We start from the raw sequence: 15,931 nt of genomic DNA, 5'->3' as shown, positions 1-15,931 counted from the left end.
TAGTTCTGTTGTACTGAAGTCCAAAACATTTGACTTATCTTCATTATAACTCTAAAGCACAGAAACATGAAATACAAGATGAACTACCGAAAGACTAGAAGGAAAAGTGTAACGACCCGACCAGTCATTTTGCTTTCTAGATCACTGTTCCCCTAATTAAGACTCCCTGTATGTGTTTTTACTATTTTATGACTTGCGAGGATGGTTAATTCAGGTTTGGAAGGGCTCGGGTTGAAATCGGAATACTTAGTTCCTTAATAGTGGCTTATAATGGTTAAGTTTGACTTGAGTCAATATTTTGAGTAAACGACCTCGGAACTAGGATTTGACGGTCCTGATAGTTTCATATGATGACTTTGGACTTGAGCGTAGGTTCGGATTAGGTTGCAGATCACTCGGGAGCATTTCGGTGCTTAATACTGAAAGTTGGTGCATTGAAGGTTTTCAAGTTCTTTAAATTTGGTTTGAAGTAGGTTTTGGTATTATCGAGGTTTGTTTGGGATTTCGAGCCTGGTAATAGTTTTGCATGGTGATTTTTGACTTGTACACAAAATTTGGTGTCGTTTCGGGTAGTTTAAGTATGATTTGGCACGTTCGGAGTAAGATGGAAGAAATTGAAGTTCATAACTTGATTTGATTTGGTTTGGGGTGCAATTCTTAGTTTTGATGCTGTTTTACATGTTCTGAGGGGTCGAGTGAGTCCATCTTATGATTAAGAACTTGTTGGTATGTTTGGACGGCGCCTGAGGGCCTCAGGTGCTATTCGGACGATGTGCGGAACATGGTTGAACTTGGAAGGAAGGCTGAAGCAGCAGGGGTTCTAGTGTAATTGCACCTACGAAGAATCTGCCGCAGGTGCGAGCTCGCATAAGCGAGCCAATGATCGCAGAAGTGGCCTGGCGTGGACTGACCAGTGGTTGCAGAAGCGGAGTATGAACCTCACCCGTGAACGCGCAGGTGCGAGGAAGCCGATCACAGAAGTGGAAGGGTGCAATATAGCCTGGGTTCGCAGGTGCGACACATTCGTCGCAGAAGCGAGAATGGCAGACATGGGCATGGTCTGCACCTGCGATGATTTTGTCCGTAGAAGCGGAGCTGCATGTGCGACAGTGTGATCGTAGGTGCAAAAATCGCTGAGGTAGTGAGGTTCATCTAATACGGACATAGGCTAATTTTCCCCCCATTTCCACTTAGAGAGGTCGAGTTTGGAGCTCTTGGAGAGGGGTTTTTCGTCTATCATCATGAAGTAAGTGACTCCTACTAAATGTGAATTTAATACATTGATTTTGGGTAGATTTTTAACATGTAAATTGTAGAAATTATGGGTTTAGATGAAAAATCATGTTTTGATAAAAAAAAAAGGATTAGACCACAAAACTGATTATGGAATCAGATAGAAATTATATATTAGATTTTGTGAGGTTATGGGTAACATTTATCTTCAATAATTTTTAAAATCCGGGCATGTGGGCCCGGGGGCGAATTTTAGGAATCTTTCAATTTAGGTTGGGTAATTACTCTAATAGCTAGATTATGAACTAGTAAGTGTATATTGATTAATTTATATAATATTTGGCTAGCTTCGGATTGTTCGGCATCGAGCTGAGGCTTTAGAGTGGATTTGTGGACCGAAAAGTGAGGTTTGGTGCGAGGTAAGTCTCTTGCCTAGCCTTGTAAGAGAGAATTTACCCCATAGGTAGTTTAAATTACTATTTGGTTCTAATTGTGGGGGGCTACGTATGCACGAGGTGATGAGAGTCTATGTGTAGCTACAAATCATGCTTAAGTACGGGTAGTTTTATGACCCAAATCATGAAATACTTGTATTGTTACACTCTACTTGTTAATATAAGTGCCTAAATTATATTAAAACTTGATAAAGGATTTGTAAAGACCGAATTTCACTTAGTTTGAGTATTGGCAGGTTACTTGACCATTAATAGAAATTGTGCCTCTTTGGGTATTAGTCTTGTGATAGCTTTTAAATCTGATGTTCATAGAATATTCTCTCTTCTTGTGGAGCAGGCCGAATGCCTCGGCAGTATAATAGATGCATCTATGGTTCGTGTCGTTCAACCCTCGGCAGTGTACATATTATTCTAGATCAGGCCGTACGACCTCGACATAAATCGTGCGTGAATACGTTTGGAGCCCGAATACACTTGATACTATATTTATGACTTGAGAGGTTACAATTTATTAATTTTCCCAAAATTGTTGGAGTTAGTATGTGTCGGTTGGAGGTTTTTAATTTGACTATCAATTAAAGAATCATTTGTTTACTACTTGCTAATGTGTTATTATTATTATTCATGTATTCCCTGCCTATTTAGAATTTCTTTATTTTATTTGTTGACCCATAGTAAGTGTCGATGTCGACCCCCTGTCACTACTTCTTCGAGGTTAGAATGGATACTTACTGGGTATATGTTGTTTATGTAATCACGCTACATTTCTGCACTAATCGTGCATGATCTGAGGCAGGTGCATCTGGCTTTCATTTAGGCGCACATACCCGTTACCCCGAGACATAGTGGTGGGCTGCTCTCTGAGGCAATTTTACAGCACCCGCTGTCTCTCTTTGCATTTAATTTCTGTCTATCTTATTTCAGACAATAGAATATGTATTTTGTATATTCTACTAGTTGCTCATACACTTGTGACACCGGGTCTTGGAAACATGCTAGGAGACTCTTTATGGGTTTGAGCATTTATTTCGCCCTATTTGCCCTTTCATTAGCTTACGCTTTACTTATTATAATTTTCTACTTCTCACCCACTTAATAAATAAGAATCAACTACTTTGAAATTATAAAAAAAAGAATAAATACATGACTAGTTCACCGCTCATGGCATAATCTAATGCTTTTCTGTATTTTTGTTGGCTTGGTCCAACTGCATCTTTTTAAGGATGCATGGATGCAACTGAATTGGTTTGTTTTTGGGATACAATATTTGTTTGGGACTGTTTGGTTACCGGTTCAGTCATATTCCCCTCCGGCGGAGGAAGAGCAGGTATTTGAGGATCTAAAATTTATGTCTTCTTTGTCCTAAGAATTCTATCCCCCTGCAAGATTCTGGAGTAAGAAAATCTAGAATACAGTTTGAGCTCCCTTTGATATATTCTATATCAAAATAAAAATAATAAAATAGCTACCATCTAGCAAATATATGTTTAGAAGCATGATTTTGTACACCCTTTTGTAAAAAGGATTTTGCATCTTTACAATCAATTCTTAATAAAAAAATTTAATTTAGTAAATCAGCTTGAAATTTAGAAATGCATAAAACGATTGCTAAAATATTTTTTTTTAATTGTAGGATGATTTTGTTGAGAATTGTTCAATGCTTTGATGCAAATGCAACAATATATTCCTTGCCATCTTTTTAATGCTTTAAAATTCCACCATAACCAATGTCTAATACATCAGTTTCAACTATTTTGAATGTAGAAGGATCATAGAGAGATAAGCAAGGAAGGTCTTTGACTTTCAATTTTATTCTTTAATAACACTGGTGTGGACATAAGTCCATGGAGGTGGAGGTTTTTTCAACCTATCATGGAGAGGTTTTAGCAAATTACTAAGGTTTGGAATAAAATCTAACACATAATTAACAAATCCTAAAAATCTTTGAAGCTGGGTTTTATCTAAGATTTGGTCAGGAAATTTGTCAGCGAATTTATGGATCTTTGAATACGGACAAGGGTTCCTTGCTGGATATTATGCCTAAGAAATCGGATGTTGATTTGAAAAATACTATATTTTGTTTTTGATAAAACTAATCCATTTTCTGTGATAAGATTAAGGAAAACTTTTAGATATTTAAAATGTTGATCTATTCTAGTAGAAAATACTAAAACATCATCAATATAAATAATAATAAATTTTGAAAAAGGATTAAAAATTACATTCATTATCCTTTAAAATTCGGAAGGAGCATGTTTTTTAAACCAAATGGCATTACATTTCATTCATATTGTCCAAATGGTATTGTGAAAGCAGTTTTATACTGCTTCTTGGGATCTATTTAAATTTGCCACAATCGTGATTTTAAATCAAAATATGAAAAGATAGTTGCAATATAAAGTCGTTGAAGTAAATCCTTTTTGTTTGGAATAGGATGCGTAATCCAACGAAGTTCTTTGTTCAAAGGTTTATAATTGATGACTAATTGAGGGACACCTCGTTCAATCTTAGAGTACCTATTGACGTAAAATGCAACATAACTCCAAGGGGATTTGCTTGGAGAGATGATGCATTTATAAAGAATATCATCAATTTCTTTTTGACAATGAGTAGTTAGCTTGTGATTCATCTGGATAGGATGAGCTTTCATGGGGATAGTTTTTTCATTAAAGTCTGGTTGGTAAGGAAGCTTAACAATGTGTTTCTTGCGATTCCAGAAGGATGTAGGTAAATCAACACAAAGTTCTTTCTGGATTTTGGTTTCTAATATTTTTATCTTGGATTGAAGAGAAGATTCTCGAAGTTACCGCTATAACCTTTGGAAAGCTACTTCTTCGTTGAGAAAATGATTTGTGCTTCCTTACGTCTTATGGTAGACCAGAACTTTACAATCAGAGGTCTACCAAAAGGAATAAAGGTTCTATTTCCTACACGTTCGATTAGAATTTCTTATTTTGTCACCATAAAAGATATGAGCTCCTCAATGAAGGGAGTTCCTAATATAACCGGATTAGTAAGGTCTTTTATTAATATAAAAGAACTTGAGGCTGACAAAGGTGAATTTTCTAGAGATGTTCTAACTTCAACATTGGAGAGTTTAAAGCTAATTCCTAATTTTTCGTCGTTGGCATCTCCAAGGCCTTCTTTGGTTTTTTTCAAAGAATTTGGTTGGAATGAGTCCTTCATGTATGCAGTTGAGATCTGCACCAGTGTCAAATAAGGTAATGATATCTAAGGTAAAGTACTTATTGACAATTAGTATCACTTTCACATGCCATATTCTTATGAAAATTCTGGAGAGATGGTTGATAAACATTTCTTGGTCAGTTGGTTAGTTTCAGTTAGTTTGAGCTATTCAGATTTGGTAGAGAGCTATTGGAGAACAAGACGGTCTAGTTCTTGTCTAGCCTTAATTTCTCGAATTTCATCCTTAAGGAGTACTATCTCAGTTTGGAGATCTTGGATAGTTACTACCTTGGGCTTTTGGGAAGGGAAACTAGAGGAAAATGTAGAAGGCTTATCTATAGTTCGTTTGAATTGCTCGAGATAATAGTTCTTTTGCTCAGAGTCTTGAAGATTGCTTATTATTTCAAGAAGAAGATAATGTTCTTTGGAGAGAAATTGTCCTCTTGACTAGACTGAGAGGAAGATGATTCGGTATCATCATCTTCGAGTTGGTTAAATTGCTGTTCAACTTCATAATTAGCAACATTACAAGTTTCATTATCTTCTAATAAAAGTTGTTCGATCTGGTTAAGAACAGAATCATCTAAATCAAGATTTCTAACCTTGTTTGACAACTTGCAGTACTTGGCGATATGACCTGGCTTGTTGCACTTGAAACATTTGCCAGAATTGGGAGCTTGGAAAGCTGGTGTTTTATGTTTACTAGGAAAGGTATTGGATTTAGAAGGAAACAATTTGGTTTTCCTAAACTTGGGTGCAGAAGACCTATATTTCATAATCTCCGTATTTTTGGGTGTTCGTCTCTTATGAGGACTTTTACTACAAGGAGGTAAACCAAATTGTTCATAGAAACTACCTAGATCTCGGCGAGTCTACGTTATATCTTTGGCTAATTGTCTCAATATATTATTATGTCGACAGATTTTGGGAGCAACAAGTTGAAAGACAATTGTAAGTTTGCCATATGTGATTTGTTTGTAAGGAATAACATCACCAATTTGCTGATTTAGGAGTTCCTCTTTAACTAAATCTCTAAGAGACTTAGGTAGGCCATCTAGGAGTTTTTCTTTCCAATATGGGAGATTTCCATTTGGTTTTTCGTAGATTCGGGTAAGAAAGGAATATTTATACCATCTGAAATCAGAAAGTGTTTTACACTTAAGGTTGTTAAGTATCTCAGAAGATCTTTCTCTAAATATACCTAGACTACCTATAAATGTTTTGATAATGGTATAAATCGGGGTTTTGGTTGAATCGAGAATGCTATGGCCATCCTTAAGGATTGGTTCTCCCGTTGAATGAACTCGGACACTTAAGATGGGTATCCCACCATCCTTTAAGATGACCTGTAAAGCCTGTTACTAAGACATGGGTAGTAAGCTGGTCAAAACTATTATGAGAGGTTCGGTATGCAGTGGCCACCATAGTCATCTGCTGTAATTTTGCCAAAATGGTGTATTCAGAATAACCATCTATATCCACTAATAGATATTATTGGCATTCTAATTATTTTGCATAACGTTGGGTCTTTCTTCTAAGGTTACATCATTTAAGGTCCCATAAAACTTCACCTAGAGCCCGGGGTTTCGCGGTGCTGAGGTAGGCTAATGTGATTGAGGACTGTAGAAATTCATCGCTTCTCACAAGCTCGCTGCGGTACAGACTTTAATCGAGTTGTACAGTGTGTCTTGGAGAGGAAGGAAAATATTTTTAGAACAAGGCATTTCTGCGGTCCTCTGGGCGACCGCAGAACCCCTTCGCAAACTGCAAATCGGCCGCAGAGTGCAACAGGAATTGAGCCAATTTTGAAGATCATTATGCGGTCCATTATGCAGCCGTATAACCATTTCGTGGGCCGCACAATCTATCACAGAACGAGCATGAAGATTCCTGAAGGGAGATTTCGTGGTATATCGGGGGAATATCGGTGCTAAAGATCTCCCAATAAAGTTACCTTAGTCGAGCAAGCCTGCATGGTGCCGTCTATCCAACTCACCCACAAATAAAGAGAAGAATACAGTTCATTAATAAGTCGGTAAGAAGTCATGTGAACGACACCGGTTCATTTCCATTAGTTACGTCATTAACAAGTTTTCAAAATAGTACATTGTACAATTATAGTTAAAGTGGAACAGATGATAAAATTATAACATTTTTTAGTTTAAACGTCCCCAAAACAGACACAACCTACACTATGTCAACGAAGCCTATAACAAGAACAAAAGAGTGCTATGACACTATCGGCAACAAGGTCCCGGCTATACCTCAAAATGCTATATACAAAGGATAGAAAATACAGGATCCCGAAATGAACTGAGGCTCACCAAATCAGCTGAGGAGAGGGTGTGCTGCTATCACTAATCAATACCACCTGCTATGGAACCACCTGCATCCATTAAAGTTGCAGCGCCCCCGGTAAAAGGGACGTTAGTTCATATGGAATAGTACTAGTGTGTAAAACTAAGCACCCTCTCAATAGAACGAGCAACAGTAAATGGAGAATAAAATATGATATCAATAAGAGACTCAAACAGTATTAAAGTGCAACATTAGGGGAAACGTAAATTTCAAGTAGGTTTCGGTAATTTAAATTGGGAGATCTTTAGCACCGATATACCACCGTGTTTTAGAACGAAGTCCATTCTCAGCCCAACCGGCTAAGCCGTCTCAGCCCGAGATATACACTCATAATACCACCATATGCGCGACATGGTGACCGATCTCAGCCCGATCAGCTAAGCCGTCTCACCATAATGCCGTGTGGGTCGACATTACATCACATCTAGCTAGCAATAATCTCATCCTATTTAAGGGGAAAACATCTCAACACACCAATCTCATCCCATATAAGTGGAAATAGTCTCATCACATTAACACGGGGATTTACCCCTCAATCACTTCTAGACCGGCATATGTAGTTTTAGGGTTAGGTTGTTCCGACCTACCCTTCCTCGGTGGCTAATCGATAGGCCCAAAGCATTTGTTATTAAAAGTATTTACCACTCAATTCATATTCTTTTACATATCATTCATTTTATTGACATCATTGGCCATAACGAAATATCATTCTTGGCACCTTGGCCGTACTTCATAATTCAGCTCATTATTCCATTTTTAATCGTTATCATGAATAATCGGCAACACGACTTATTTGACAACAATTCAATTTATAAAGGGCATAACGATACTTACAAGGACATTTTGGGGTTCAATTCTAAGAGAAGGTTTTAGCCAACATACCTTTCCTCGAGCCTTTTTAAATTACTACAATGTTCCGGAATTTTTAGCTTCTCCCATGGTGGATTATTTCACCCCACTACACAAAGTCTACCTAATTTAGCTCAACATTTTTTCCCCAGCCCTTAATAGTACATGCATGTAAAAATAAATAACTCCCATACCCAAGAATTTCCTTACTAATTACCTATTTTTAGTTAAATTTCGAAATTGAGGGTTAGGGTGTAGAATCTTACCTCTAGGATGAAGACCTAGTGTGTTTTCCTTGTTAATCTTCCAAAATTTGAGTGAGAATTGAGGAACATTTGGTTGAGGAACTCTCTCCCTCTCTAGAGTACTTTCTCACTTTCAAAATATCAGGTTCTTACTTAAGAAATGGTCCATAGAGTCTATATAATGAAATGGGGTCGGGTTATAAAAACCAAAAAAATGAAGCTCCGAAACAAAATCTACGGTCACATATGCGACCGCATACTTCTTCTGCGCTCCGCAAAATAGGCCGCGAAATGGCCCCTGGAACTAGGCACTCTTGCCCCACTCTGCGGCCATTATGTGGTCTGCAGACCTGTTCTGTGGTCACTTAATGCGCCACAGAACCTCCCTTCGGAAAAATCTTCATGCTGGTTCCGCGGTCGATGTGCGGCTAGAGAAATGGTTTGCGACCGTATAATTGACCGCACAATATCATCAAAACTTGCCCAATTTCCTGCTTCACTCTGTGGCCATTCTGCGTCCTGCAGAGTGATTTTGCGGCCGCATAGTGGGCCACATAAATATCTTCTTCTGCCAAAAATTTTCCTTTACTCTCAAGCGCACTGTTCAACCCAAAAGTCCGTACCGCGGCGCACAAGTTCACCACGAAGAATTTCTACCATCACCAAACATATTAGCCTACCTCGCCACCATGAAACCTCGGGTTGTAGGTGAAATTTTACGGGGCCTAACATCCTCCCTCACTTAAGTTCATTCGTCCTCGAATGAGGGTCAAAATTCACCATTAGCGCACAATGTGACTCAGTTTCTATAACATACACCAGTAGTTCCAAATTTTGACTAACTCCTTAAATTTCCAAAGATTTCGCCAGAGTCTCCCTTGTAATTGGGCCTATCCACCTGCCAGAGAATCCAAAAACCAGTCCTAACAACATATACATGAACCAATGACGCATCATAATATTAAAATAATGCAAACCGTGGCCTCACGAGCAGTATACCACCAAAAAGGAACACCTTAAACATCAACGGTACAAATGATACATAATTCGTAGAAGGTAACTCTTAGCATTTTCATAGAACGCAACTTTATAAATACATGGCTATTCAAACAAATAAGGATACTTCTTCTTCATTTCTTCCCCGGCCTCCCAGGTGGCCTCTTAACCTGCTGGTTTCTCCATAACACTTTCACAGAGGCAATCTACTTGTTCCTCAACTTTCGGACTTGCCTATCAAGGATGGCAACTGGAATTTCTTCATAAGTCAATTCTTCATTAACCCCAATGGTCTCAACCGAAATAATAAGTGACGGATCTCCAACCACCTTCTTCAACATGGACACGTGGATCACCGGGTGCACTAAAGACATCTATGGAGGTAGCTCTAGCTTGTAAGCCACCTGACCATTCATCTGAATGATTCTATACAGTCCGACATACATCGGACTCAACTTCCCTTTCTTACCAAACCGCATTACACCCTTCATAGGGGAAATCTTCTAGAACACCCAATCATCTTCTTTGAACTCCAAATCCCTGTGACACATATCCGAATAGGTCTTTTGATGAATCTGATCAGTTTTCAACCGCTCCTTAATGATCTTAACTTTTTCCATATCCTGATGCACTAGGTTTGGCCCTATCAACTCTGCTTCCCCAATCTCGAACCACCCAATGGGAGATCAACATCTCCTACCATATAAAGCCTCGAACGATGCCATCTGAATGCTCGCATGATAATTCTTGTTGTAGGCAAATTTTATTAGCGGCAAATAATCATCCCAACTACCTTTGAAGTCAAGAACACAAGCGCGTAACATATCCTCAAGTGTTTGAATAGTTCGCTCTGCCTGCCCGTCGGTCTGTGGATGGAAGGCTGTACTACGATGCACCTGAGTACCCAAACCTTGCTGAAATTTCTTCCAAAGATTAGCCGTGAACTATGCCCCTCGATATGAGGTAACAAAAACTAGAGTGCCATGCAACCAGACTATTTCCTTGATGTACAACTAAACATACTATTTCGTTGTATCGGTAGCCTTAACGGACAAGAAGTGTGCTGTTTTCGTGAGTCGATCCAGAATTACCCAAATCGAGTCGAATTTGCGGGGAGAGCAAGGTAGACCTACCACAAAGTCCATGTTAATCATTTCCCACTTCCACATTGGAATTTCTATGTTTTGTGCCAACCCACCAGGCTTTTGGTGTTCGGTTTTCACTTGCTGACAATTTGTACATCTCGCCACATAGTCCGCTACACTCCTCTTCATATCGTTCCACCAATAGACTTTCCTAAGATTATGATACATCTTTGTAGAGCCCGGGTGCACAGAATACCTAGCAGTGTGAGCCTCGGTCATGATTCTTTCCCGGAGATCAACCACATTTGGAACACATAGCCGCCCTTGGTACCTTAGTGTACGATTCCACGCCAAGAGAAAAGGCCATGGTCTTATGTTTTTGAATACCCTCCTTCAATTTTACCAACAATGGATCGTAAAATTGCTTTTCTTTGACTTCCACCACAAGCGACGATTCAGTCCTATTTTGCACAATCACCCCTCCTTCACTAGAGTCTGCAAGACGAACTCCCAAACTAGCCAACCAATGAACGGACTTGGCCAACGACCTTTGATATGCCTCCAAGTGAGCCAAACTTCCCATAGATTTCTGGCTAAGAGCATCCGCTACAACATTAGCCTTCCCCGGATGATACAGGATGTCGATGTCATAATCCTTGAGTAACTCAAGCCATCTTCTCTGCCTCAAATTCAATTCTTTCTATTTGAAAATATATTGAAGGCTCTTATGATCTGTGAATACATCCACATGGACCCCATACAAATAATGATGCCAAATCTTTAACGCAAAGACTACTGCTGCAAGCTCTAAGTCATGTGTTGGATAGTTCTTTTCATGATTCTTGAGTTGCCTAGAAGCATATGCTATCACCTTGCCATGTTGCATTAATACACACCCAAGTCCGATCCTTGAAGCATCACAATATACCACAAATCCATCGTACCCTCTGGTAGAGTCAACACCGGTGCCGTAGTTAATCTTGATTTCAACTCCTGGAAGCTCCTTTCACAAACATCTGACCATTGGAATTTAACCGCCTTCTGCGTCAATTTAGTCCATGGAGAGGCAAGAGTAGAGAACCCCTCCACAAATGTTCTGTAATATCCAGCTAAGCCCAAGAAACTGTGAATCTCTGTTGGAGTAGTAGGTCTAGGCCAATTCTTCACGACTGAAATTTTCTTCGGGTCAACCTCAATTCCTTCTCTAGAGACAACATGACCTAAGAATGTAACAGATTCAAGCCAAAATTCACATTTCAAGAACTTCGCATATAACTGGTGCTGATATAGGACCTGCAAAACTGCCTTGAGATGATCGGCATGGTCCTTCTGACTCCGCAAATAAATAAGAATATCGTTAATAAACACTATCACGAAGGGGTCGATGAAAGGTTTGAAAACCCAATTCGTAAGATCCATTAAAGCTGCGGGGGAATTTGTTAGCCCGAAAGACATTACCAGAAATTCAAAGTGCCCATACCGGGTCCTGAAAGCTATTTTCGGAATATCCTACTCCTTGATCTTCAATTGGTGATACCCGGATCTTAAATCGATCTTGGAGAAGTACTTAGCACCCTGCAATTGATCAAACAAGTCATCTATACTTGGTAGTGGGTACTTATTTTGATTGTAACCTTGTTGAGTTGCCGATAGTCAATACACATTCTTAGTGACCCATCCTTATTTCTTACAAATATAACTGGTGCGCCCCTAGGCGACACACTCGGCCGGATGAAACCCTTCTCTAACAAATCTTTCAATTGTTCTTTTAGCTCTTTCAATTCTGTCGGTGCCATTCTGTAGGGTGGAATAGATATAGGCTGCGTGCCTGGCATCACATCAATCCCAAAATCAATCTCCCTATCTTGGGGATCCTAGGGAGCTCATCCGGAAACACCTCCGAAAATTCATTCACAACAGACACAAACTCAAGTGTAGGTGCCTCAACATCGGTGTCCGTAACCCGGACCATATGGTAGATACACCCTTTGTTAATCATGTTTGTGGCCTTAAGGTAAGAAATAAACCTACCCTTCGGCACCACATTATCCCCCCTCCATTCAATCACTAACTCAGTTGGAAATTCAAACCTAACGGTTCTGGTTTGATAGTCAATCTTAGTGAAACATGTGTAAAGCCAATCCATCCCCATTATTACATCAAAATCGACCATCCCCAATTCAATAAGATCGGCCATGGTGTCTCGACCACACACCGTGACAACACAATCCCTATAAACCTGCGCGGCCACAATAGACTCACCAACTGGAGTAGATACAGAGAATGTCTCATAGAGCTATTCTGGTTCTATCCCAAATTCCATAGCAACATACGGAGTAACATAGGACAAAGTGGAACCGGGATCAATAAGAGAATACATATCATGAGATTGAACAGTCAATATACCTGTGACAACATCTGGAGAAGCCTCTGAACTCTAGCAACCCCTCATAGAATAGAAACGGCTGGGTCCTCACGAACTTTATGCGCCACCCCTAGTTGCACCACGCCCTGCGGGTGCTGGGGTGCCTCGAGCTGGAGGAGGTGCTATGGATGTAGTAGCTGCAAAACTAGCTGGTTGTGCTATACCTCTACCCATGCTCTGGTGAGACGTACGATAATCCATCTGAATGTGACATCTCATACCACACCCGTAGCATATGGGCTGGTCCATGTAGCAGGTCCCAAAGTGCATCTTCCCGCACCTAGGGCATGAGGGCCTCCACTGCTACTGAAATCTCCCACCAGACCGACCGTGCTGGTAGGATCCCATGTTGCCCTGGCTGGGCCTAAAACGGTTCCCCTACTACTGACTGGGCCCTGATGGCGGTGCACTGACTGAAGACTGAGCAAAATACTGGGACGACCCTGATGATCCTCCCTTGAAAGTTGTGCTACCACCACAACCACCATTAGAAGTACCATTGAAGTTGCCCGCTGACCGGGCCCTGTTGCTACTCTCTCGCTCCATTCTATTCTTCCGTTTGCGGGTCTCTGTGGCTTGAGCAAATTCCACCATTTTACCATAGTTCATATAAGAGTTCAAGGTAGCTGTAGCGGCCTCATTAATAACCAAAGGGCTAAGGCCTTGCACAATAACCTCCATAGTAGGCAACATGTAGATGGCATATTTGGACAGGCGCACGAATCTCATATGATACTCCCACACACTCATGCTACCTTGTTTCAGGTTCTCAAACTTGGTGGCATGGGCTGCCTTAGTCTCGGTAGGAAAGAAATGATCTATGAAAGCATTAAAAAATTCACTCCACCTCGCTGGAGGGTTCCCCTCCTCACGGGAGTCCTCCCATATCTCAAACCAAGAATAGGCCACCCCTTTCAGGCGGTAGGAGGCCAACTCTGCTCCCTCCGCCTCAATAGCATGCATGACTCGTAGGGTCTTGTGCATCTCGTCAATAAAATCCTGGGCTCCTCCTCAGGATCAGTACTTGTGAATACTGGAGGGTCCAACAAGAGAAATCTGTTCATCCTGGAACTAGTGGAATCCCCTGGCTGACTAGCCGTAGTGGGTGCAGCATCTGATCTCTAGTCCTGGGAAGCCACTATTTGAGCCAACATCTGTATGGCTACCCTAAGATCCCCATTAGATACACCGGGACCGGAAGCTGGGGCTGGAGGTGGAACTGGAATATCAGTTGGAGGGATCATTGCATCCTTAGTAAGTGCAGGAACTGGTGCGGTCTAACTAGGTGTAGTGGAATCAGGCAGTGTAGTAGTTGGGGGAATATTCTCACCCCTCGGGTGTTCACCCGCATCATCAAGTAAAGGGTCAAATGCCACTCATGGGGTGGCATTGGCTCGTTGGCTAGTTCTTGCTTTCTACCTAGGCTCCATATACTGAAAATAAGAGCAATGCACGAGTTAGGCTCGGATGTGGTCGATAACACACTGATAAGAAGGACTCTACTAGACACGGCTCCGAGACATCCTATGACACTTTAAAACCTTAGGCTCTGATACCAAGTTTGTTATGCCCCAACCTCGGGGAGTGCGACCAGCTCTCCACAGAGTTACCTCGGTCGAGCAAGCCTGCATGGTGCCGTTTACCCAACTCACCCACAAATAAAGAGAAGAATACAGTTTATTAATAAGTCGATAAGAAGTCATGTGAACAACACCAGTTCATTTCCATTAGTTACATCATTAACAAGTTTTCAAAATAGTACAGTGTACAATCATAGTTAAAGTGGAACAAATGATAAAATTACAACATTGTTTAGTTTAAACTTCCCCAAAACAGACACAACAATACTATGTCAACGGAGCCTCTAACAGGAACAGAAGAGTGCTATCACAGTGCCGGCAACAAGGCCCAGGCTATACCTCAAAATTCTATGTACAAAGGATAGAAAATACAGGACCCCGAAATAAAGTGGGGCTCACCAAATTCGCTGAGGAGAGTGTGTGCTGCTATCACTCATCAGAACTGCCTGCATCCATTAAAGATGCAGCATCCCCGGCAAAAGGGACGTTAGTAAATATGGAATATTACTAGTATGTAAAAATAAGCACCCTCTCAATAGAACGAGCAATAGTAAACGGAGAATAAAACATGATATCAATAAGAGACTCAAACGGTATCAAAGTGCCACATTAGGGGAAACATAAATTTCAAGTATGTTTCGGTAATTTAAATTTGGAGATCTTTAGCACCGATATACCACCGTGTTTTAGCACAGAGTCCGTTATCAGCCCGACCGGCTAAGATATCTCACCCCGAGACATACACTCATAATACCACCATGTGCGTGGAATAGCGTCCGATCTCAACCCGATCAGCTAGCAATAATCTCATCCAATTTAAGGGAAAACATCTCAACACACCAATCTCATCCCATATAATAAAAAACGGTCTCATCACATTAACACAAGGATTTACCCCTCAATCACTCCTACACCGGCACGCGTAGTTTTGTGGTTAGGTTGTTCCAACCTACCCTTCCTCGGTGGTTAATCGATACTCCCAAAGCATTTGTTATTAAAATTATTTACCACTCAATTCATATTTTTTTACATGTCATACATTTTATTGACATCATTGGCCATAACACAATATCGTTCTTGGCACCTTGGCCGTACTTCATAATTCAGCTCATTATTCCATCTTCAGTCGTTATTATGAATAATCGGCAACAAGGCTTATTTGACAACAATTCAATTTATAAAGGGCATAACGAGACTTACAAGGACATTGCGGGGTTCAATTCTAAGAGAAGACTTTAGCCAACATACCTTTCCTCGAGCCTTTTTAAATTACTACAATGTTCTGGAATTCTTAGCTTCTTCGATCTATTTGGAAATATAGCAAAATTGAATACAAATTAGGAGAGAGTTTATGGTTTCAACTCATTTGAGCATTTTATCAAACACTAGGTGGGTATTATGATTTCAAGGTCCTCCCACAGTAGATTCTTTCACCCCACTACCCAAAGTCTACCGAATTTAGCTCAACATTCTTCCCTGAACCCTTGATAGTACATGCATGTAAAAATAAACAAATCCT

General features: G+C 40.4%; 1 protein-coding gene across 1 annotated transcript; it reads right to left on the bottom strand.

The window, feature by feature from the left end:
- Positions 1 to 13,213: 13,213 nt before the first annotated feature.
- On the bottom strand, positions 13,214 to 13,816 carry LOC138901449 (uncharacterized). The gene has a single exon (XM_070189214.1). It carries the CDS (start codon positions 13,814 to 13,816, stop codon positions 13,214 to 13,216), a length of 603 nt encoding a protein of 200 aa, XP_070045315.1.
- Positions 13,817 to 15,931: the final 2,115 nt, after the last annotated feature.

This window comes from Nicotiana tomentosiformis, chromosome 11 (genome assembly GCF_000390325.3).
Source record: "Nicotiana tomentosiformis chromosome 11, ASM39032v3, whole genome shotgun sequence".
In the NCBI taxonomy this organism is placed as follows: domain Eukaryota; kingdom Viridiplantae; phylum Streptophyta; class Magnoliopsida; order Solanales; family Solanaceae; genus Nicotiana; species Nicotiana tomentosiformis.
The sequence above is the reverse complement of the archived record's forward strand: the minus strand, read 5'-3'. Positions and strand labels throughout refer to the sequence as shown.

Excerpts from the sequence above, each read along its gene's own strand:
- LOC138901449 (XM_070189214.1), bottom strand. The coding sequence starts at position 13,816 with ATGCACAAGACCCTACGAGTCATGCATGCTATTGAGGCGGAGGGAGCA.